The 26,293-nt window shown below is 40.4% G+C and overlaps 1 protein-coding gene across 1 annotated transcript in view; it reads left to right on the top strand.

Moving 5' to 3' along the window:
* Nucleotides 1-26,293, top strand: part of LOC124866544 (A-kinase anchor protein 13) — a 129,839-nt gene that overhangs the window by 22,362 nt on the left and 81,184 nt on the right. The window contains exons 4-9 of the mRNA XM_047362372.1: nt 6,736-6,899; nt 7,356-7,527; nt 14,311-14,494; nt 16,695-16,893; nt 17,147-19,271; nt 21,469-21,554. Of these exons, the coding sequence (XP_047218328.1) occupies nt 6,736-6,899; nt 7,356-7,527; nt 14,311-14,494; nt 16,695-16,893; nt 17,147-19,271; nt 21,469-21,554 (2,930 nt within the window). The remainder of the gene's footprint in view (nt 1-6,735; nt 6,900-7,355; nt 7,528-14,310; nt 14,495-16,694; nt 16,894-17,146; nt 19,272-21,468; nt 21,555-26,293) is intronic.

A 26,293-nucleotide genomic window follows, 5' to 3' on the forward strand; every position in this document is an offset into this window, starting at 1 on the left:
CGCATGCAGTCCGATTACCACCTTGTTTGTAGATCATCTTTGCTGACGCAAACAGGTTTGCGTGCGGTTTTGTACACGCAAACATTTTGAAGATCAGGCCCTATATGTTTAATACAACACATAAAAATAAGATTTTTTATTGATCGGAATTTAAAGTGTTATAATAATGTTCAAGTACAGAATTACACTATTCTGTCCTTATATTTTTAATTTCATCAAACCATATTTGCGAGTTGTTATAATGGAAGAAGCAATCAGGTATATTCCACTACTTTCCTCAGGGTTGGCTTTAGTTGGAATTGGCAGTAAGAAAAATCACTTATTTCAAGTCTGACTAATGAATTACTTCAGGCAGAGCTTATATTGAGTAAATTCATCCAATGCTTGCTAGTTAGTAAATGTGCAACTGCTTTAAACAGCACTCAGGTGAAGGGGCAAAGTTCACTGCACACAGGAGTTAGTCAAGAATGAGTTGTTTTTTTAAATAACGGGTAATATGTTTTCTAGCATTAGTTAACTAAGTTTACTGATTCCAAACAGGCAGATTACTAACACTAACTAACAGCCATTTTGCCTTTAGAGGTAGATAAGCTCTTGAGATATTTTTGACATTGCTCCATTGCATTCCCCTTCTAAAAGGTCAATATATGCTGTTACAAAGTGTCCAACTAATATTGTTCCCTCACTTTTATTCTGATTATTTTTGAAGTCAGTATATAATAAAAAATAATAATGGTGACAATAAACGAAACTAAGAAATGTGGAGTAGGTTGTTGCAAATTGTGTGTAGTGGGGGGAGAAAAGGATGAAGGGGTTGTCTATAAAAAGGGTAACCTTTAAAAGTTATTTAGAAGCTGCTTAGTCTGGCATACTTGTTGTCAACTACTAGCATAAATCTGCTAACTGGGTTTAACACCATCTCCTCCCTAGCCAATATCTGCCTGTTGCTCTGTAAGAGGAAACAACTTTCTAATGGTTCCCAATAAACACAATTCAACCAGATGTACAGTTGCTTCATTCTGGCTTTTGTGCAGGTTAAGATGGCTGATAAATACTAACCTCTCTCGACAAGAGTTAAATCTCTTCAAAACAGTTTGGAGAGTCAACAAATCTGATAAACTGTATTAAATACTATTATATTAGTTGCCAAACAGCAAAGATGTGATCTCTTTTGATGACATTTTTCTGCATCCAGCAATAATGAATGTTAGCAACAGCACAAAATATGATGAACTCAAGGCAGAGTGGAAGCTGAATTTGTTTTCCTCTGTCTCTCTCTTCCTGGCAGGTAAAGAATAAAGACAGGGCATGATAAACTGTGTTATCTTATTAGGAGCTCGGCTGAAGTACAGCGTCTGTTGGGGGTTACAAAGAGTGTTACTTTCTTAACACAGATGAGCTCTGCTACCCTGCTTCCTCCGCTAGACTGCTCTGGACTCCAAGCCAGCCAGAATGTTGCTGGAGAGATTTCCCAGATGGCTTTAAAACATTCACTGCTATTTAAATGCCCTAAAGCAGGACAATAACACACACTTGACTTGCCGTCAGCCATCTAAATTTGTGAAGACGCACGGCGGAGGTCTGGCATGGTAAATCAAACGGGAAACATTTTCATTTCAGGCGGTGTTATAGTTTTTCATATTATTGCAATATGTCAGAAGCAGGAAACCTGTCAGGTTTGTTAATATTGACAGAGCAAGCTATTCTTGTATAAGAGAGGACACCCTATGACAGCCTGTGTTCTTTTAACATATTTGTTCAAATGAATGTTTAATATTATTTAACTACACTGAGAAATTCAAGTGATATAAATCGACAATCAAAACTGAAGGAAAGATCTACGACTTGAGGAAAACTTTCAACATGACCAGATCTGGCAGTGCAAGAATCCTTACCCTGGCAGCAGACTGCAAGATGCTTAAAGAAGTTCCCAAAAAAAACCCTAAAATTTCACCACAGAAACTACAGCAGGTTATTGCTACTGTTGCTGTAAAAATGCATGCCTGTATAATTCGGAGGAGACTTTACAAGTTCAGATTTCTTGAGAGGTGTGCAAGGAGGAAAACTTAAAAATAAAATATGAAGCCAGACTAAAGTTTACCAGCGAGAACATTTTGGTTGATTTTCTTTGTTTAATGTGTAAAATTAATCCTTGGTGTTTAGCTGTAATCAGATCTCTTTCTTTTCAAGAGATAAATAAAAAAGGATTAAATATATGTGAACATTTCTTTTGAAAGAACTAAATATGCCCTAACTTTCATGTAACTGTAAGTCACTTGCATAGGCCTCAGTCCTACTTGTTCATTCTATTGTTGTGATAGTTGTGCAGTCATTTGCATAAACAAATTGTCATATTAATTTGCAGGAACCTGTTTGTCAACGAAGGAGATTATGTTAAATTGGACAAATGTTTCAGTAAGACAAATAACACTGTTATTTGTGACTTTGGATTTATCTCAGCATTGTACGTCTGAAATGGTGAATATGTATTTAAATGAATGAAATGTGACTGAATTTAGGCTCGCAAAGTTTGGATGTTGCCTCTGTGCAAGTCTTAGTTTCTTCTCGGTGCTCAGGTTTCCTTCACATAGCCTGGGAACAAGCATGTCAGGTTAATCAGTGATTCTGAGTGTCTTTAGTTTGGCAAATCACATTAATGAGCTGACTTTGGTCGTCACTGGAACTGTAGAAGTGTTACCTTGAAGGGAATGACTAAAGTGTCCCTGAGAGCCACGTGAGTGTGACAGGGAGGCAGCTAGAGACTGAAGCGCAGAGGTTTTTAATGAAAATCATCAGAGGATGACATGAATTCAGCTTTATTCTCCTAATAGTTCCACACTTTGTCAAAGGGTGTGTTGTAGAGAAAAGAGTGAGGTCCGTGGCAATCTGCTATACTTTCAGTCAGTATCTACCTTGTGTTCATAACTTTTACCTTTAGAAAAACAACTACAAAGTCTACAGGCTGCATAAAACATCTGTTTTCTCACACATTCTATCTCTTGAAAGTACTGATTGAACGATGTTCATGGAACGCTATTATACAATTGTAGTCAAGTTTGGTTAAACTCATCATTGGCAGAAATGTCCTAATCCTTTATTTTAATTTTAATTATGCATTAGAAAAATCCTCCTTTGTGTAGACTATTAATACAACATACAAGTTAAACATTTTTTTAAAAACAAGAATTTGGTGGACAGGTTTGAATTTATTGCAGGTCTCTGAAATCCTCACAGGATCAGAATTATACATACAGGCTCAAGTGCATTCATACACCCGTACTATTACATGGTTAAATATCTCATAGCAATTTGCAGAGAATCCACGTTCTTTTTCTAGTCATCAAACATCTTCTAGCATGCTTCTGGCTGGAAATGTGACCACTCTTCCTGTCAGAAATAGTAGAGCGTATTTGAACTGATACGTTTTCTCACACAGACAAGGATTTTAAACTAGGGCTGAAACAATTATTGGCATTGATCATGATTAATCGATTATTGATATAATCAATAACTAATTTAATATCCGAATAATCATTAAATAGAGCATACAGAGTCAAAAATGTGCCATTTGCTAAAAGAACAACCCATTCAGAGCAGTAATTAAGCCAAAACTCTGCATAAAAATACATTTTACAATCAAGATAAGAAATATTTTTTTGTCTGTAAATATGCTGCATCCAGAACGTCTCAGTTGGCATAGTTTTAGCTTCACCTGATTTAAATGGTGTAAAAAAGCACCTTTTGCTATCATATTATTAATCAGTTAATTGAAAAAAATCGCAACTGATTATTCGATTAGCAAAATAATCGTTAGTTGCAACCCTACTTTAAACATAGTTCACAAATGTTGAACAGATGTTTCACCCACTTTGTGCCATGCACCACAACCAATGGCATAATAAACACCATCAACACAATACCATAACCACTGTAGTGGACAGTTGGGAGAGTAGGGTTGAAAACCTCCCAACATATTTCTCATCATTGTGGACAGATTGCTCAATTTTCATCTCATCTGTCCATAAACCTTTTCTGCAGAAAAGGTTTTTCTGTCTGCTGCATGCAAATTTCATCCCAGTTTTGGTTTAATTTTTGAAGCAGGGTCTGTTTTTATTAGAACCCTCTCAGGCCATGGTGACACAGAAGGTCACTGATGTTCCAGCAGCGTCTAGTTTATGATATGCCTAATAGGTTCATGGGTTGTTCCTGACAGCCCAAACTAATTTTCATACATCTGAGGGTGACAGCTTGAACTTTGGAGGCGGTTAAGCGTTCCAACAAGGCAATGATCCCAATCACACATCTAAACTGGTTTTGGGATGGGTAAAGCCGGCTGGCGTTACATTTCTGAAATACCCTCAATCTCAACTCTATGAAAAGTATGTTTAACAGGAGTTATGCCAGAAGCTTGTTGATGGCGACAAGAGCTGTGTGGTTTCTCAGGAGCTTTCTAAGGAGCATTTAACCACATTTTATTGGAGGTGTATATATCCTTACATATAGTCAGGGACACCTCTTTCATAACATTTAAATCCTGTGGTGAGTGAAAAACACCCCTCATTGTGAATCTAACTTTTATACCAGTCTGCTCTGCACAGACAGCAGATTGGGTTGTGAAAACTTGATGCGTCAGTGCAAACAACAGTTCAGAGTCATCATTAAAAACCAAGAATCTAAGAAATAATACCCATGATAAGTGTATGTAAACTTTGGAACAGAAATGCATATAAGGTTACAATATTTACATCTCTAGGTGTTTTTAATGTTGCTAAATTGCATCTTATAATTAAATTGATGTTTAGGTTTTTCATGTAAAGAGAATTATGATTACAGGTCCTTCTCAAAATATTAGCATATTGTGATAAAGTTCATTATTTTCCATAATGTCATGATGAAAATTTAACATTCATATATTTTAGATTCATTGCACACTAACTGAAATATTTCAGGTCTTTTATTGTCTTAATATGGATAATTTTGGCATACAGCTCATGAAAACCCAAAATTCCTATCTCACAAAATTAGCATATTTCATCCGACCAATAAAAGAAAAGTGTTTTTAATACAAAAAACATCAACCTTCAAATAATCATGTACAGTTATGCACTCAATACTTGGTCGGAAATCCTTTGGCAGAAATGACTGCTTCAATGCGGCGTGGCATGGAGGCAATCAGCCTGTGGCACTGCTGAGGTCTTATGGAGGCCCAGGATGCTTCGATAGCGGCCTTTAGCTCATCCAGAGTGTTGGGTCTTGAGTCTCTCAACGTTCTCTTCACAATATCCCACAGATTCTCTATGGGGTTCAGGTCAGGAGAGTTGGCAGGTCAATTGAGCACAGTGATACCATGGTCAGTAAACCATTTACCAGTGGTTTTGGCACTGTGAGCAGGTGCCAGGTCGTGCTGAAAAATGAAATCTTCATCTCCATAAAGCTTTTCAGCAGATGAAAGCATGAAGTGCTCCAAAATCTCCTGATAGCTAGCTGCATTGACCCTGCCCTTGATAAAACACAGTGGACCAACACCAGCAGCTGACACGGCACCCCAGACCATCACTGACTGTGGGTACTTGACACTGGACTTCTGGCATTTTGGCATTTCCTTCTCCCCAGTCTTCCTCCAGACTCTGGCACCTTGATTTCCGAATGACATGCAGAATTTGCTTTCATCCGAAAAAAGTACTTTGGACCACTGAGCAACAGTCCAGTGCTGCTTCTCTGTAGCCCAGGTCAGGCGCTTCTGCCGCTGTTTCTGGTTCAAAAGTGGCTTGACCTGGGGAATGCGGCACCTGTAGCCCATTTCCTGCACACGCCTGTGCACGGTGGCTCTGGATGTTTCTACTCCAGACTCAGTCCACTGCTTCCGCAGGTCCCCCAAGGTCTGGAATCGGCCCTTCTCCACAATCTTCCTCAGGGTCCGGTCACCTCTTCTCGTTGTGCAGCGTTTTCTGCCACACTTTTTCCTTCCCACAGACTTCCCACTGAGGTGCCTTGATACAGCACTCTGGGAACAGCCTATTCATTCAGAAATTTCTTTCTGTGTCTTACCCTCTTGCTTGAGGGTGTCAATAGTGGCCTTCTGGACAGCAGTCAGGTCGGCAGTCTTACCCATGATTGGGGTTTTGAGTGATGAACCAGGCTGGGAGTTTTAAAGGCCTCAGGAATCTTTTGCAGGTGTTTAGAGTTAACTCGTTGATTCAGATGATTAGGTTCATAGCTCGTTTAGAGACCCTTTTAATAATATGCTAATTTTGTGAGATAGGAATTTTGGGTTTTCATGAGCTGTATGCCAAAATCATCCGTATTAAGACAATAAAAGACCGGGAAATATTTCAGTTAGTGTGCAATGAATCTAAAATATATGAATGTTAAATTTTCATCATGACATTATGGAAAATAATGAACTTTATCACAATATGCTAATATTTTGAGAAGGACCTGTATGTTGAAAATAGCCAAAAAGGGCAATAGTTGTTGACCAGGTTTGTTTCAAACATAATTTTAAAAAAAATTTGTGTTGATGAAATGACACAAATTCCCAAAATATTATCTTATTCTCAGCTGCAGGGCAGAAAAACGACAAAACACTAGAGAGTGGAGACCTTGGAAGGTTCTACCCTGAATTATAGTGATTGAATGGTGAAAAAACAATTCATCTTCTCCAGGCTGGTCCTCAGTCATGCTTGCTAGTTTTCTCCTCTGATCTCCTTCTTTTTCTCTCTGCTTATATTACAGCTCATGACTGCTGTGAGGTGGTGCTGGTCACCTTGTGTTCAGCTACCCAAGCTACCTCTGGGGACTCGGAGGACCCAGCGTCCGGCCCGGGTTGCGTGGCTCCATTGGCTGAGCATCGATTCCACTTTGTCCAGGATTTGGCTTTTGACATGGCCCAGTTTCTGGTGAGCTTTCAGTAGTATCTTGTAGAACACTGTGAAAAGGGTGACAGAGAAACCAACTATTACATCTATTTTGTTGCTGCCTTAATGTCTTGGCATTAATATTCAATTACTGAATTCTTTTTTTCGCTTGGTTCATAGTCTCTTAGAAATTTAATACTGGGTGTATTTTCACAGAAAAAATAGATATCTTATTCGGACTCCAACTTTCATATGCTTCTAATGAAACAGTATTTTCCTTATTTCTGAACATTTTCAAAGCCGAACACAATTTGTTTTTTAATAACACAGCTGCAGCTCCAAATTGCACTTCGAGCTGACGCTCTCATGCGAGTTTGACTTCCCACATTTACATCTTCCATTATTCATTGGTGTATGGTTAATGCTCTTACGCAGACTAAAATTCAGTTCTCTCCTCTGCTAAAACTTGACTCATCCCAGTAATCACCTTCCACACAGGTGAGCACAGCGGGCCGGGCTGATGGTCTCGATGGGGCTCTGCTCCTGGATGAGTGTCAGATTCCCCTGCGAGAGTGTGAGCGCCTAGATGAGAGCCTGGCACTGGCCCTCCACCACCTCGTGTTGCCTCCAGGATGGAGCCTACTGGGAAGCAATCAAGCCAGCAGCACTGGTGAGTCAGGAATATGATTACATTTAGTGCCTTACTAAAATATTCATACTTCTTCATTTTATTTTATTTTATTTTATACATTTTGTGATGTTGCAACCACCAACGTCAATGCATCTTATTGGAATTTTGTGAAATACTAACATTATCAATTGAACGATAAAGATACGCAGTTTTTCTATTATTATTAGTATTACAAAAAGAAATCTGTGAAATTTTCATATATATTTAGCCCTCCATGATTATCACTGCAATAGCATCTGTAAGCAAATCTTTAGGATTATATCTCTACCAGGTTTATGCATCTAGGGCCTGAGATTTTAGCACATTCCTTGTTGCAAAATAGCTCAAGCTTGGTCCAATTAGCTTTATAACATCTGTAAACCTCCATTTCTATTTCACAGTTTCTCAATGGGATTTAATTCTGGACTTTGACTAGGGGCACATTCACACTGCTGGTCTGGTCCACGTTAAAAGTGAGAAAATTCACACCTTCAGTTAGCGTGGTTGCTTTCACACAGAGATATTTTAACTGAAACAAACGTCATACAGTTGCAACAAATTATTTCACGGGTAATATTGCGCCAGTTTTCCGCTGATCAAGAAAAAAAAAAAGCACAAAAAGAAAGTCTGTCTCATGGGGTTTCTGTTGCTACTTTTGGGTTCAAATGTAGCTGTGTGGCAACACCTCTTCACTACTCCACGTGGTCCCACGAAACATTTTCAGACTCTTTTGTCTTTGGATTTGCGCTCTTAATGTTTTTCTTTATGTTCTTCCACTCAAATATGCTGCTCTTCCTTTACACCACGTGGTACGCTGGGAACGTCACGCAATCATCCTGCAACGAACCGCTCCAGGATCCAAATAAACCGTGCCAGAGTACGATTCTCTGGTCCCTCTCGGGGTCCAGTATAGGTTCACACCGGCGGGATCAGCTCTAGAAAGCAGATTCTGACATGGTAAAAAGGTTTGGTGGGAAAGCACCACAGGTCATCCTTACGCATGAATATGCTTTAATCTAGACACCAGTCTCAAGACCTTGGCAGCCTCTGACAGGTTTTCAGTCAGGATTGTTGTGTGTTGACTCTTTCCATTGAATCCATAGTTTCACCAAATGTAATATTGAAAACGAGATATTCTTTTCCTTCCACTGCGAAATCAGTAGTTACTTTCTGTTGGTCTGACCCTAATAAAACGCATCATGGTTTATGGTTGGGATGTCCCAAAATGTGAAAAAGTTCAAGGGTTATGAATACTTTTATGGCACTATATTATAGCAATCAAACACAAAACTGTTATTTAGCAGTTTTTGTTTTTGTGTATTGTCTCAATGTGTGTGATTTGCATTATGGTCTGGTTGGGTTTGAGGAATTCCCATTTAACTTGCACCCATCATGAAAGAATGTCTGTGTCCCTGCAATTTCTGCTTTGCTTGACTAAAGCTAATATGCCTGGTCTATTTTTGGCCATTAAGAGCAGATGGAAAAAGTGTAACACCATAGAGATGCTGTCAGTTCACAAACTGGAAAGTGGATTCACATGACTTCATCAGCATTAAAGCTGTTCCAAAGGCCAAACCTTCTGCATTTATTTATTTTCCACCATTACTGAGTTTAAATTTAATGCATAAAAAGCTGTAATATAATCCAGTAGACCCCTCGTCACCAAAACACAAAATGACAAGAGAAAAGGAGGTGTTGAATTTAACGGAAGGAGTGAAAACCACACTGACTGCCACTGGCAGAACAAAAACCAGTTTGCAGAGGGTATACCTCACAGCCGTGCCCAGAACAATCTCAGTGTTTGGCTGTTACATAACTGACATGCTTCTCAGTAATGCAGCTACAAGACAGTGACTCCACAGTGATGCTGCACACAGGCAGGATGGTGCTAGATGAAGGATTATACTGGCTGGAAAACCCTAAAAATCTATTATTCATGTTGAACTTGTCCATAGTGTAGCTGTTTCTTCCTAATATCCAGGCTTGAAACCAGAAGTTGTAGACAGCTTAAAAGTCTTGTCAAGGTTCATGTAGCTGATACAGCGCCAGTGAGAAGTAACAGCATCATTGGCATTAATGTTGTGCTAAATTTGGGCTTTTAAAAATGCATTTAAACCATTCTTTTTCAGAGTGAAATGATTGTACACCAAACACCTTGAATGCATTAAAAAAAAAAGAATTCCCAAGTTTGAATTTAATGTGAATGTTTTCTCATCAACACAGGGTGAAAGATATTTAACATTTAGACAAAGGTCAGTTGCACAGAAACTTCATTTTGATTCTATCAACAAGGTCCTGGTTTAATTCTAGCTGGATATTTGAACACTTCTAATTACCACAGCTAGAGTTCATTAAATAGGTTAATTTGCTGGCACTGACTTTACTTTTCTACATAATCCAAATGTTTTCAATAAGACTGAGGTCAGTTCCATTCCAGGACCTTCATGTTTTCCTGCTTTTTCTCTTCCAGAACCAGTTTTGGAGCTATTTGGCCACTATAACAAGACATAGGGCTGGGACTCTTTAGTCGCTTTAAGATTTGATTTGATTACCATTGAGAAGGTTATGGTGTGATTATAAATCTATAATTGAGATCATCTGTGCACAACATGCTAGCAACCATTTGTAAGAAAGTGTGCAGCTAAAATCACATGAAATCTGGTGCCAATAGCTATTTCTGCATCATGACAGATTAATCTTACCTGCCTGTGATTTGTAGCTTTGTTTTTGTGTTGCTGTCTGTGGGGATTACTTATTCAGTGAAAAACCTTTCAGGTCAGATATTAAAGACAAAGATCGCTTCATTGTCCAAAAGCCCTGATTCTTAACGACTCTTGATGGTCATAGATCCTGAGCTGTTAAACTTGCAATGAACTTTGTATTTAGCTTCAGCTTCTCACAGTTGAGAGGAAGAGTTGACATAGCAAGCTCAATGGTCTTACAATTTACCGTGGCAGGTAAGATCAACTTTTTTTTACTTCTGCCATAGGTCGAAATTCATTTTTCAAAGTAATTTTTTCAAAATACCTTTCGTTAGTTTTTATACAGTCTGCAAACGGTGCAACTCCAAGTAAAATTCCCTTTGATACAGAGGGTGCAGGATGTGGTGCATGTAACCCTATGTTGTGGACCATAATCTGCCCTAGTGTTGCACTTTCATGCTTCCGAGTTCTGACTTCTGTGTTCCTCCAAATTTGGTTAAAAGTTAATATTGAGACAATTGAATTTTGATGTTAGTCTATGGAGTTGAAATCGTCCATGCAGTAAAAGACGAATGTAAAGGAAAAGTAAAGAAATCAAGATGAGACTTTCACACTAAAAACACTTCAACTATCAACTGTAAAGCATGATGGTTGCAGCATCATGCTGAGGGTATGTTTTTTCTGCCAGCATACTGGTGCTTTGTACATAGTAGGTGGAATAATGAAGACGAGGGACTTGACCTGCACCTTTAAGTTACTGCTGAACAATAGAAACATGAAAAACAACTTATTGTCCGAACAAGCTGATGGTCAGAAACATTCTGTATATGTAAACAGATTTACGATGGATAACAGAGGCTAACATTAAGTCCTCAACCCTATTGAAAATGTATATCCTGTGCTTAAAAGCCAGCTCCTTACAAACAAACAAACCAACTAAAAAAATAGTCAAATATTGATCCAGAATTTGGTTTCTAAGCAACTTTCTAAGGGGCATTTAACCACATATTAGTAGGGATGTATGCAGTTTTGTCTGTATGTATATTTTGGACAGATTACAGAAAATTCACAAATTCAAACTTAAGCACATATTTGTGGTATTATTACTCAGAGCTGATAAAATAGTTGGAATACGTCTTTTAAAAGACCAAATATGAAGGCGTTTATGCTCATCCCACCTTTCTGGGGAAACCATAGTGTAACATCCTCATCTGCTCTGGGGACAGGCAGCAGCTTGGCTTGTGAGAAGTGGATGAATCAGTGCAAACTAAGACACTGTTTTATCGAAATTAAAGTGACAATTTTCTCCGGCCGTTGACTCATTTCACTTTAATCAGTTAAAGGAAGCTAAATGAGCTGATGTGGATGATAAACTCTGTGAGGTAATTGCTCTGTGTGAAGCAGCATAAATAAGACTTCTGGGAGTAGTTAGTGTGCTGCCTCTGCCTCTGGCTATTGCCAAGATAATATCTATGGTTCAACTCAAATTTAGATATTAGACAAAGCCAAAAGAAGCGGCAAAACCTTTCACCATAACTGACAAAACATGGGCTGGCATGACACAGGAAGTGTGTAGCTGGGATTCAAAGCCTACACACTTCTTAAATTGTTTTATTTGTTGCTGGTGTTCAGTCAGAGAAATAAACTAATTAAATTTTCTGTAATTGCTTTCCTCTCATTTAGATAAGATCCACTTGTTACTGTAATAAGTCGTTAGATTCTACAGCTGGACACATAGACACACCCTCTCTCCTTTGCATTGAAATCAGTTATCACAGTATGGATGTGGAAGGCTGCTTCCAGCTGCGGTGAGTGATGTGTGCTCTAATAGGCTGTGCTGCGCAATATGTCACCTCTTCAACACAAGACGTTCTGCTACGGTGAACTGCGGGGAGCGCAGCCCTGTCAGATGATGGATAGTGGTGGAATGTAGGTGGAGGTGACGATGGTTTATCTCAGTCATCCTTCACGCTGTGGGCCCACAGCAGTCACTGATCTCACACCACCGCCAGCTATTTATTGTTGTCAGGGATGTTCATCTCACCTGGGAAATCTCGCATGTCATTAAAATGGTTAACATATCCCAGTTTGTTCACCGGGTCTGAACAGGCTGCAGCAGCAAGTCTAAAATTATCTTTGGACAGTGATTTACAGATCTGAGCAAAATGAATATATTTCTAAAGAATCTGCAGCCTCAATCAACTCAGTGTTGTAGAGTTGATCTTGTATCATTTCTGTGCTGTTCAGCATACCAAACCTGCTTTGTGCTTACAGGAGAAAAATTTTTCCATTTTCGCAAGTTAATACAATCCTCTGCTGAGGTGAGAAAATAATATCCCAGCTTTGAAACATCTCACAGAAACCTCTTCAAAGCTAACACAGCACAAGACCCTGAACACACAGTCCCCTCACCGAACTGTTGTGGTGGCAGTATCATGCTTTTGGGATGTATTTTATCAGCAGGAACAGATACGCTAGTCAAAGCTTCATGGGAAGATGGATGGAGCCAAATAAAGAGCAATACTAGAAGAAAACCTGTTAGAGGCTGCTAAAAACTTGTGTGTGCTGGAGGTTAATTGACCAGCTGGAGAATGACCCTTAACATTTAGCTAAATGTGCAATATTGTTTTTCGATCAATGGTTTCCAAACTTTTCTGCATTTAACCTTCGAAGATCAGTCAAAAACTCCAAAAGACCATCGATCAGTTGAGTATTATTACCCTTTAGTTGGTCAGATATTAATTTTCTTGACTTGACCCAACCTCGGTCTTTCTCTGTGTAGTGTGCATGTTCTCTGCATACTCTGACTTCCTCTCACAGTTCCAAATTATGACTGTTACCTTAATGACACTCTCTAAATTGCCCTTAGGTATGAGCGTCAAGCAGACATGAGTGTCTGTTCTGTCTGTGTGTCCCAGTTTTGCCCCATGATGGACTGGCAACCTCTCCAGAGTGTGCATGCGTTTCCACTCCCATTCTCCCTGCATGAAAATGGCATGGCTAAACCACCAACAAACCCACCAGCCAAGCATTTCCTGCTGCCGCTTGGCATCTCACATTCTAGTCCGGCCCGGCTCGACCTAGTGGAGCGTTACATTTCAACAGTTATATTAAAAGTTCATCAAGGCAGGGTGGCTGGGACTGGCCCAGGGTTAATGGGCTGGAACCAGTCATCTGCAGACGCTACTGATTATATAGATGTTGCTTGATAATTATTCAGTTTTATAAGTTTTCCCTTTTTCTTCCCCGATTTGGTCATGTCTGACCTCATGCAACAGAGCTACACCGTAACACGTTTCCTGTTTTTGTCACACAAATAAACACACAGATGCAGTGCAGTCTAGAACTTGTTTCACTCAGGAGATTCTTAAGAGTGCATCGATTTTTCTTTTTAGAGATTTTAAACACAGAAGTCTGATAAGCTCCCTCTAGAAGCAGACATGTTTTCATCGCCCATTCCAGGGAAGATGGAGAAATGTTTATTTACACAAACTCAATATGAACTGGTTTGTGGTACAACCAGCAGCCATGCAGTTTGGTCTTTCAGGCTAGAGATGACCTTTCTCAGAACCTGTTGCATGAGGAGGTTTGTGTGTCTGTGTTTGTGTGCATGGACATGAGTCACTATTGTGTCAGGAGTTTATGGTGTTATAAGGAGGTCGACACAGAAGGAGGGCAGATGGTGGGCTAAATTAAACCTGGAAATCTGGAGCTCTTGGATGTGGCTCACCTCTGCTGAGATGAATCCATGTGTAGGGGTTTAGTGGCTTTGGTCATTTTTATGTGCTTGTGGAGTTAGTCGTGTAAGACACAGCTTCCGAATGTTTTTCCACATGCTCGATAGGTTTTTCGAATTTTTTCTAACTTATTCACCAAAGAACCTGCATCTATGTAAATATCTAGAGGTCTGTTGTTTACTGGACCGCTGCTTGTTTCAGTTGACAGAGTGCCGAGCTGCTTTAGGTGAATGGTATGTGGCACCAATAAGCCCGTACCCTGGCATGCTTTTCTCTACCTCCTTTGTTTTTGTAGAGTTCATATTTATTGCTGCATTTGTCATCTGCTGTCTCTTCTTCTGCAGGCCTGAGCCCACAAGAGACTCTACTGCATTTCTCAGCACGGCGCGGCCTCTCTCGGGTGACACGCTTTCTGCTGCGGCAACACGGAGCCAGGGATGCTCTTCAGTTGGTCAACAAAGAAGGCCACACCCCAGCTGCTATAGCGGCACTGCGAGGACACGAGCATCTCCACGAGCTCCTCACAAAGTGAGTGCAGTTTAGGCTGGTATGAGAGTTAAATGCTATTAACCTCGAGTACAAATACAAGTTTCATGGTGTTAACGCAAATATTTAAAACAAGCAAAGCTTAACTATTTAAGTTTTTCATTTTTTAAATAGAAAGGCAACAATTATTCAAACTGCTTACAGTTGTAATAATCCCATTGAAATAATTTGTTTGCTATTTTCATTTGGATGAACATTCTACATAGTAGTGCTTTAGTCCTATTACAAAGAATATACTGCTTTTTAATGAGTAATGCACTCTGAACTTAGTTAATCTAGCTCTTTGCTTTGACAAACATTTCTCTCTCCTTGGCATAGTGGATGAATAAAACTCAAAGTGAAAGTTAAGAAATCCTTTACTGCCTGGTTCATTTTTAAATAAGAATCTTCTGACCACTAGGATGCACTCATGGAGCACTGATATTTCATTCCCAGATGGTCAGGTGATCTTTTTGATATGAAAAACATAAATAAAATGAACTGTTACATCACAGCAGATTTCCACACCATCGATCTTAGTATACACGTACTAATCACAATGGGAGCACATCAAAAGCAACACGCATCACACAAAATCCCTTTCACTACTTTACATTCAGACTCATGTTACACATGTTTTTTCAAAAAACAGAATACACGGTAAGAATGGTGACAGTTTGACATTTTTTTGGTTTTATTAAAGGCACATTGCTCAAACAAATCTGTCAGGACCTTCATCCAAACCTTCCTCACACTGTGATAGCTGTGCGTGCTGTTCATTTTATCTCTTCCTTACCTTTGCAATTTTGGGTCATTTTGTTCTTGATTTTTGTTTGTCCAGGTACAAAATGGTAGTCTCCCGCAAAACGTTTTATATCAACCATCTGTCAGTTCATACCCACCCTGAGGACATTTCAGTTTTGAAACCTGACAGTTTCAAGTCATTTTCTGCGCTCTACTGCACCTGCACTCTCAGGAAATGTAGATATATGACTCCAATAAATAATATCTACCAGAATAAGGCCACTTGGAGGTTTTTTGGTTTGATAAGCAGCCCTAATCTGCCATATCCCATGAGATCAGTATTAAAATAAACAGGAACAGAGTTTAATGCAATTTCCAGACTATAATATCCAAATTACTTAAATTATCAATGAAACCTGAAAATCTTTTACAACCATTTATCCTCAACACTTTTGAAAACTCTTAAGTTATAAAGAAAAATAAAGTGATACACCATAGGTTATGTACAGAGGTATGAAATAGTTTATTTACGTGTATGAAATGGATGTAATTAGTGGTGAAGAGGAGAACTGATATGGAGCCGAATGACTGCAGTAGATCAGACATTCAGCAATCTCCCTCTTCCCTGTACAAACACTTGCATGCCAGCATATCAGAAGGCAGATGATTTGGTTCCTCTAACCTTTGTTGCTATGATGTTTGTTGTCCTCACAAAACAAAGAAAGCATTCAAAGACCATGGCCATGAAGCCCCCGCTGCAACCCTGCGTAGCACTTTCAGCTCTGGGCATACAGACAAGTTGTTGGCAAGTGGCGTTCCCATCCCAGTAAGGGGAAATGGCTCGGGAATTCTAAATGTGCTCTGTTTGAAGTTGTCAGGTATTAGCCACAATAATACCTCTTTACTAAGAGACTAATGATGTCAAATTATATCATTCCTCTATAGAGAAAGATTTAATTACAAGGAAGAAAGAACAGCTGCTGAGTAAATGGAGTGAGGCACATCATAAAGTGGAAATGCTGCACTTTATGTCTGTGTCTTTATGGAAAAATAGTTTACACTTAAAATGAGGATGCCACTAGCTGACAAAACTGCCACTTACAGAGCTTCCCTGTTGCCGGGTGTAGTTTTAAAACCTCCAGCCCTTCCTTTATGTGTTGATAATTACATTCGGCTCATGAAAAGTGAAGTCACTCGCAGCCCGGGCCCGTGACTTCAGCCAACGGGCCTCGGTGTTGATGCGATCCACCCAGGATTACGCAAACATATCTGCCTTACAGGGAGGTGTATCCCACTTTACAGGACTACCTCTTCAAAAGAAAAAGGCCGAACATGCTTTAACTTTCAACGCTTAAAAGCAATCTTAACAGAAGGATTTAGGTTTTCCTTGAAAGCTTATCGACCAGGAGTGGCCTTTTGAGTAAGTTATCACAGCATTTTTACAGCGTTTATTTCACGGCAGGACTGAGACGGATGCAGAGACGAATGAGGCATCTGAGACTCTCCAGCTGGTGTCTGCAGAGTGTCGAGTGTGCTGCAACTCCCCTACGTTGAACACACACACTCTGACGGTGAGCATCTGCCCCGGCCATAGCGTTCCAACCCTTCAGGAGAGTGTGGAGTATCTTCTGCACCTATTAAGCCACCTCCATGCCAAGGTGAGTCACCTTCCCTTCCAGCGCGTTCTCTCCTGTCCTGCTGGTTTTATCCGGGAGCTCTACTGCTCCTGGCTAATGCAGCTTGTTTGTGTTTTAACTGGCTTCATTTTTTTAACTTTCAGGCTCAGTTTGTTTAAGCAGTGGAACACCTTATGTAATCACTGAGCTGGCTGTTGATAAGAGCAAGAGAGCAGCTTAGTTGGTTTCTCCACTAAAATAAAACAGAAATGTAACACTTCTCTGTGCTCTGCAGGGACTTTCTGAATTGGAGCTACAGTTGGACTCTCTTCACACTGCTGCTGAATGTCGTGACGGTGTGAAAACAAACTTAACCTGTCAGAAGCAACTCCAGCAGCCCACATCAACGTCAGAGTGCCTGCTTACAGAAACTGAAGGGAGCGAGGGAGAAAGTATCAAAGGGAAGAGTGGCAGCATTGTTGTTTGGGAACTTGATGAGACTTGTAACTTGGAGAAAAAAGAAAACTTACCTTTAGTGTCAGAAATCCCTCTCCAGCAGCACAGCCTCGACCTCCAGGAGGACGGGGTGTGTCTCAGTTCGAACTCAAATGGAGAGAGCTGCCAAACGGATGGGAGGGTTGATTCCAGTTTAAATTTGTGTGACAGGAGTGAAAGGGCACAGGGTGAGGCTGAAGGGGAAATCGTCACTGTGGGAAACGTCCCAGCAGAAGGCTGCTGTAAACAGGCAGAGGAAGCTGACACAGGGGAGGCTGTGATCCGGGAAGAACAGGAGGCCGAGAAGGAAGAGGAGCAGTCTGAGCAGGAAGCGGGAGACGTCACAGCCACGAGGAAGGAGGAGGAGAGCATATCAGAGCTGACGGTTCTGACATCAGCCAGTCGAGACACACAGTCCACAGTCATGGGCCAGTCTCCGTTGTCAGGGAGCTCCGAATTTTTAAACACCCATGAATCAGAAACAAAGCTGAGATCTCTGGAAGGAGAGAACATTGAGAAAGAACACACAGAACTTACCCAGGAACTCTTTGACGGGTCCAATCCAGATGAGGAGAAGGCCGGGAGGGAAGAGTTAACAGACCCCGTATCAACCCCAAGAGACCTCCCCAACCCACCGCTGATAGTCTGTGGTGATGTAATCGAGCAGCGTGAATCTGCTGTTCCACGTGTCCTGATAGAAGGCCTCCATGATGGGGAACCTCCGCCAGACATAAACAGCCACGAACAAAACCAGGAAACAGCTGGTAGGGATTATGCAGCTGAACAGGAGGGGGGCTCAGCTTCAGAAGCAGTTTATCATTCTGGAAATCGTGCTGGAGCTGTGAGCAACGACGAGCTAGACGACAAAGACACAGCTGAAGCCCGAAGTGTCGCTTCGGGTGAACCAGAGAATGCAGAATTTCAGATCGCCGATGACTCCATAGAGGAAACCTGGATTGACCAGTTAAACTCTGAGCAATCACTAGGGTCCATGCTGGCTAAAAGGAAGACTGACCTTGATTCAGGTGTGGTACACCGCATCTCCAGCGATGAAGAAGGCAGTTTTAAATCATTCGGAAGCTCTTCAACAGAAATATTTCACGCTACTCAGGACAATGGCACTATAGAGGAGGGAGATTTGCTTCAAGCTATGACTGCAGAAATGTCCTTAAAAGGATGCACAGAGGACCCAAATAATCAAAAGCCCAGTGAAAGCCATAAATATTCATTAGGTGAAGACACTGAGCTCTCTTTGGACCCTGGCATTGTCAGTTCCCTCAACCCTTCTGAGGGTGGTCGAGATGGCACGGAACCTGAATCCCAAATGTCAGCCAGCCTCCCGACGATGCAGGGATTGAATCATGAAGATGGCGAGGAACTACTTACAGACCTTTCTGAACAGGGTTCAGGGTTGGATCTAATTATTTCAGTTAGACAAGATGCTCCAACAGTGGAAGCTGATGAAGGTGACATCAGGGAAAATAGCATCAGTTCTGATGTGAATATTGTGATTGAGCATGATACATCAGAGTTGTCTGCGACCATCCAGTCTGAATCAAGTCTGTCTGGTGGAGAGGAGAACAAAATCGATGGTCCGGTTGAAGATGATCAACAGATGGACATCAATGATAAATTAGAGGCAGCAGAGGAAAGTGGCAATGTGCAAATGCAACCTGAACAGGGTGACTCAAAAAAGACTGTGGACATGGCATCAGCTGAGAATCAGCTCACCGTCTCATTGTCACAGGACCCCGATCCACAGTCAGACATCTTCGATGTGAGCCTGTTGGACTTGGGACCACATGCTTCTATCGCTGAAGTATCTATGGACCCTCGCGTTGAGGATCAGATGACTGACAACCCAAATGCTGGCGATGCAGTGGATGGAGCGTTAGCGTTGGAGAGCTGCACTGCTGCAGACCGAGGTGGTAAACACTGATTTATTTACTTTCTTCATCAGATTTATTTCAGGTTCGCACACTCATGCATCAAAGGGTGACATATTTGTCAATGTCTCATTCCCAAGCTCATATTCTAAATCAGATTCAGTGCTTTTCTCATGATTAATGGGGAAAAGCTTTGCTGAGTTAAATGCCGTGTAGCTGACTTTATTTGTGGTCAGAGAGGTTTTAAGCATTTCTGTGACGTCTTGTGATATATTGCTGTTGCATAGACCTGTTGCACTTGCCTCTTGAGCTTCTTAGATCTAATTGTGCACACACATGGAATATTGCATTGAGTCCTTACATTTTTTTTAATTGGTTGTTCTTGCAACCAGAAACTTCTACACATTTTATTTGGGTTTTATGGGACTGACCAACACAAAGTAGTGCAGAGTACTAAAGTGGGAGGAGAAGAAAAGCCTGGTGTGCCTATGTATTGGTCTCCCTGTACTCTGACACCCCTAAATAAAATTAATAGTCTATCTATATGTAATTTAATCTCAGTAAATCCAACTGTTCTGTGAAGGCCTCAGAGGTTTCATAGAAAACATCAGTGAACAAACAGCATCATAAATAACTACGAACACATCGCACCACACACGCTTTAAACATCTCACTGAGCATGGTTCATGCGATACACAATAATCGGAGAAGCAGCCAAGAGACCCTTGTTAACTCTGGAGGAGCTATAGGGAGCTACAGCTCAGGTGACAGAATATGTTGACAGGACAACCTCCACAAATCTGGCCCTTATGGTAGAGTGGTAAGAATGAGATGGATGGAGATAAACAGACCTAAATCCAATTGAGAATCGGTGTCAAGATTTCTGGTAGTATCAGTTCTGTTTAGTCGTGCCTCAGCACACTTGGTTAGGTCAAAGCATTTTCATCTGTTTGAACACAGTAAAAGTCCAGACCTAAATTAAATCTGTGGCAACATTTCCACAGATGCTCTCCATCCCATCTGACTGAGGTGGAGCTTTTTTGTGCATTTCATTTCTGCAAAATACTCTAGATACTGCTGTTTGATCCATTCATTATTCTCCTTTTAACCGTTTTCATTCAAGCATTTCGGCTATGCAAGAGGTTATTGCTGCTGTTCAATCGCTCGCTGTTTTATACTGTTGTTTTTAAACTGTTAAATCACAGAGCTGCTTGAACAAATTACGCTGTACTGAATGGTTGCACAATGCAATGACATAGTATGCTGTTCTATTCTAAAAATGGGCAACAATTTAAATCTCTCGCTGTAAAAAAAAACTGTTGGAGACATTCCCCAACAGACTTATAGTACTAACTAATATAGTAGTATAGTACTAAGTGTTTTTATGAAGTTTTGACTATCATTTACCTCCCTCTTCACAGTTATGCACTGCTTTGTGCTGATCTCTCACATGACATCCCACTAAAACACATTTGTTTGCTAAATTACAAAATGTGAAAATGGTCAAAGGGTATCAATACGTTTGATAGCCACTGTATTCATATGCTCTGCCTGGGTCTTTAATGTGATTACGTGCATGTTCTGACTGCAGAGTGTCACTTATATCAGCAGACAGCAGTCACATTACTATTGCACGTGACCAGCTCTCACACAGCCAGGAGGCAGGGTTCTGCAAAACAAACACTCCCAGGCCAGCTGGTGTGTGTGTATGTGTGTGTTTGGATCAGGAAGTGATACTTTAAGGGTCTCTCATCTTTAAGTGAGCTTCCAGCACTTTCAATTTTCACTCGTCTGAAATAATTGTGCTGTACCCCAGTCCAATAAAGACAGGTGGGGGGCAAGGTTATCGCTTTGCGTCACTCCTACAGCATCGTGTCATTATGAAGCTGCAGGATTTATACTGTATCACAGAGGACCACAGACATGGTTTCAGATTTTTCTCAGGTTGTATATCAGTGTGTGGACATGTTATCGTGATCAGTTCCCCTTTTTTCATGGGTAAGCTTCCTCTCATATTGAACCCACCATATTTACTTATGGAATAGGAGCAAAGTTTTTTTTTTTTATCTTCTTACAAGCATATGTCTTTTCCAAAGCTTGTGTTTGCAGTTTCACATAATGGTTGAATGTGTCATCTTTTTTTTAAGAACTGCTGGAAACTGCTGAACACAGGCTCTTTGTATTTTGAAGATGTGCTGTAGGACTGATTGTGCCATTTTTTCATGCATTTCTCCAGAGACGGAAATCGTCCAGGCTGAAGACACTGTAAGACACACAGTGGAGAAGGAAAATGGCCCAGCCGAGGGACCGGACTGCTCTGAGGTACAATGAGAATGTCTGTTCTAGACTTAAACTTTGTTGTAAATGTGGATTTGATGATAAAACATCCGAGATGAGACGGTGTTTGCTGAAGGTTTAAGTGCGTCAGGATAGTTTGGCAGCGGGATTTTTCTCGACAAAGCTTGAGTAAACATCCCGTGGAAGTAAGAAGTCATTTTTAATTATTACTAAAGGATAATGAATGTATTTATGTTGATTTTAGTAATTATTAGATGCATGTTTTTTTTTACATATTTTACAAACTGACAGTAGCTGATTGTGGTTTTTACTGTTTCTGCTAAGAACTCTGTGGTTTATGCAAGTGTAAAGTTAAAGTTTCTGATCTGGAGAAGACTAGAGGTCCTTCTCAAAATATTAGCATATTGTGATAAAGTTCATTATTTTCCATTTTCCATGTCAGGATGAAAATTTAACATTCATATATTTTAGATTCATTGCACACTAACTGAAATATTTCAGGTCTTTTATTGTCTTAATACGGATGATTTTGGCATACAGCTCATGAAAACCCAAAATTCCTATCTCACAAAATTAGCATATCATTAAAAGGGTCTCTAAACAAGCTATGAACCTAATCATCTGAATCAACGAGTTAACTCTAAACACCTGCAAAAGATTCCTGAGGCCTTTAAAACTCCCAGCCTGGTTCATCACTCAAAACCCCAATCATGGGTAAGACTGCCGACCTGACTGCTGTCCAGAAGGCCACTATTGACACCCTCAAGCAAGAGGGTAAGACACAGAAAGACATTTCTGAACGAATAGGCTGTTCCCAGAGTGCTGTATCAAGGCACCTCGGTGGGAAGTCTGTGGGAAGGAAAAAGTGTGGCAGAAAACGCTGCACAACGAGAAGAGGTGACCTCAGGGTCCCTGAGGAAGATTGTGGAGAAGGGCCGATTCCAGACCTTGGGGGACCTGTGGAAGCAGTGGACTGAGTCTGGAGTAGAAACATCCAGAGCCACCGTGCACAGGCGTGTGCAGAAAATGGGCTACAGGTGCCGCATTCCCCAGGTCAAGCCACTTTTGAACCAGAAACAGCGGCAGAAGCGCCTGACCTGGGCTACAGAGAAGCAGCACTGGACTGTTGCTCAGTGGTCCAAAGTACTTTTTTCGGATGAAAGCAAATTCTGCATGTCATTCGGAAATCAAGGTGCCAGAGTCTGGAGGAAGACTGGGGAGAAGGAAATGCCAAAATGCCAGAAGTCCAGTGTCAAGTACCCACAGTCAGTGATGGTCTGGGGTGCCGTGTCAGCTGCTGGTGTTGGTCCACTGTGTTTTATCAAGGGCAGGGTCAATGCAGCTAGCTATCAGGAGATTTTGGAGCACTTCATGCTTCTATCTGCTGAAAAGCTTTATGGAGATGAAGATTTCATTTTTCAGCAAGACCTGGCACCTGCTCACAGTGCCAAAACCACTGGTAAATGGTTTACTGACCATGGTATCACTGTGCTCAATTGGCCTGCCAACTCTCCTGACCTGAACCCCATAGAGAATCTGTGGGATATTGTGAAGAGAACGTTGAGAGACTCAAGACCCAACACTCTGGATGAGCTAAAGGCCGCTATCGAAGCATCCTGGGCCTCCATAAGACCTCAGCAGTGCCACAGGCTGATTGCCTCCATGCCACGCCGCATTGAAGCAGTCATTTCTGCCAAAGGATTCCTGACCAAGTATTGAGTGCATAACTGTACATGATTATTTGAAGGTTGACGTTTTTTGTATTAAAAACACTTTTCTTTTATTGGTCGGATGAAATATGCTAATTTTGTGAGATAGGAATTTTGGGTTTTCTTGAGCTGTATGCCAAAATCATCCGTATTAAGACAATAAAAGACCTGAAATATTTCAGTTAGTGTGCAATGAATCTAAAATATATGAATGTTAAATTTTCATCATTACATTATGGAAAATAATGAACTTTATCACAATATGCTAATATTTTGAGAAGGACCTGTACATATAAATCCCTTTACGCCTTATTCTAGACACCTTTGATTAAACGTACTATCCACTGGTGTTTTACTTTTCACTAAAAATTTCCACTAACAACAAAAGCACGGCTGGGTAATGAAGTTAGGGTTTTTTTCTTTAAGATTTCACTAAAGTACTTTGCTTCTAAAAAGCTCCTTGAAGAAAAAAACCTGCTAAATCTGCTTTGTGTATATCATCATAAGAGACACTAGAATGCAGCGGATTAGCTGGCACTTGTTTACACTATAGTGAACAAGTAGTGTTTGATCATTGATACTGCCATAGATGCCAAGGCTGAAGCCAAATCACAGAACTTTAACTGGTACCATTCTTTTTACAATCCTGTTTTCCATCTCACTGGTTTCTGTGCTTATTCGCCACTCGTAAAACAAGTAAAAGCTAGATACATGATTTGCCATTCCTGAGGTCCTGCTTCCAGTCTGAAATACCTCTCCATTAGCTAACCCCAACAACTCAGAACAAGAGGAAGTCTTTCTTACTTTCCACTGGTAATGTGTGGACTGATGGAGATGAAATAGGCTGTATTGCTGGTGCAGAGATGTTGGGGTGAACCAGTTAGACTGGGCTCATTATAAGTCCTTCTGCCTGGTGACAATTTTCACTGGCAGTTGTGGGTCTGCATGAAACATCATTGGGACTTAAAAATGATTGCCATGAAATGAGCCGAAATGTTCAGCTGCAGCCGTACAAAATACAAGAAAATACATTTAAAGGAGGATTTTAGGTTAAAGCATGTAAATCAAGAGGAAAAATCAAGAAACGTTCAAAAATGTTGGCTTCTGTTAATGTTACCAAAGGCATGTGGAGCTTGTTTTTGAAAGGGTTCATCTCATCTTGAATTAACAACTATTCAACAGCAAAAAAGCAAGCAAGTGACAAACTATATCTGAAGTGAAATTCATTGATTATCAGCTAGGTTCCTTTTGTTTGTATCATTATCAGATATACAGCATGGAGTATAGCTGTGGTGATTATAGTGTGCACCTTTCTGCTTGAATGTTGAGAATGTTTTGACTTGAAAAAAGTCAAACGTTTTCAGTATTTGGTCAGTGAAAAACAGAAGACCAAATATTTCAGGAAAAACCAAGAACCCAGAGGCTTGCTGACGGTTGAGTTGATCTCTGACTTACATTAAATTATCCATGTGTGTTGAAGACCCCTGAATAACTGTAGAAATTATTTTAAAATCAACAAGATCGCCCTTCTCGGTCCCATGAAGTTGCTTTACCCTTCCTTTCTGCTCAGCCTTCAAGCACATGGATGCAATCTTAAGTTAGTTGAAGCTTTGCTCTGAAATGTTGCTGACTGACAGATTCCTCTGCAGCCATAGACTGGAGTGGCTCTGCTTATTCTTGGGCTGTGGTCAGGGTCAGCGGCTTGTACCGAATGCCAGATGTTTGGGGGAGAAACGAGGAGCATGCACGGTAACGGGGTTGCCAGCAGAGGGGGATGTAACCTCAGTGGAACAAGTTCTCCAAATGATGGAGTTAACTGCCAATTGATTTCTGAACTGAATAATGAGCAGCAAATCTGCAGGCATATGAAATGAAATATGAGATTAATGTAACAATTAATAATTGTTACAGTGTTTTAGTGTTTTGACTTGTTTAGACAGCAGAATACATAGCTTTGTGGTTCCATTTTTAGTCATTTTGTTTTCTAGGGAAGATCCACGATATTGATCACTATCCACATCTGTCTGGGCTTTCACTGATACATTTCATGCTAAAAGCATCAAAAACAGCATGTATCTCCCTCTAAACAGTATGAATTACATTTAGAAGCAAGATGTTTTTTTCATGTCCTGAAAGGTTCCATTTGGGAGATACAAGGTTTCTGTCTGACAGTAGCAATATTATACCTCAGGCTTTTGTTCCTTGTAGTTTGCCAGTCTGCTTACCCACACCATGACCCATAAGGTTTAAAGCTCATTTTTATTTGGTGTAGCAAGTCCTGCTGAGCTAATGGATAAACCTGAGATGAATTCAGATCCGCATTTTCAATCTGAATTGCGCCGTAAGAAAAGGTTAGTGAGTAATTGTTAAAAGAGCTAAAAATATAATGTTGTTGGGAGGGCAACAGCTACTTATGATTGTTCCACTTTAGCAGGAAGCTTTACAATCCAAAGAGCCATTTTTGCTCTTAGTCCTACTAAAGCTGCAAAACCTACTGGGCCCTTAGAAAAAAGCGGTTTATACGATTTATAAATACATAACATGTAAAAATGGCTCTGTTTAATAAAGGAGCCGACGTTTCTTTTAATGAAAATAATGTAGTTTGCAGGGGGTTATGTTGTTAGATTTTTATAGTATGATAACCTCAGGAAAAAGTACCATGGAGAGCCTGGATAAATCATAACTATTTTGTTTTCAACTCTGTAGGGATTATTGGTAAACTTTGTTGGGCAGTTCATCATAAGTGTTTGATAACTCAGAATCAGAAAAGCTTTATTGCCAAGTACGTTTTTGGACATACAAGGAATTTGTTTTGGCATAGTCGGTGCAATACAATACAAATTAAACAGTATAAACATATCTACAATATAATATAAATATATATATATATTACTATAGTTTGATTTATCCAAATCCTGTTTATTGTAATATTGCATCGGGATCTGCCTGTCCCTTTATACTCATAGGCTCATTGTTTTTGCATGAGAGGTTCTGTAGAATTCTGGCGCTTCATTTGAGCAGGGGTTCACCAAAGTGGGGGTCAGGACCCCCCGT

This window comes from Girardinichthys multiradiatus, chromosome 4 (genome assembly GCF_021462225.1).
Source record: "Girardinichthys multiradiatus isolate DD_20200921_A chromosome 4, DD_fGirMul_XY1, whole genome shotgun sequence".
Classification (NCBI taxonomy): Eukaryota; Metazoa; Chordata; class Actinopteri; order Cyprinodontiformes; family Goodeidae; genus Girardinichthys; species Girardinichthys multiradiatus.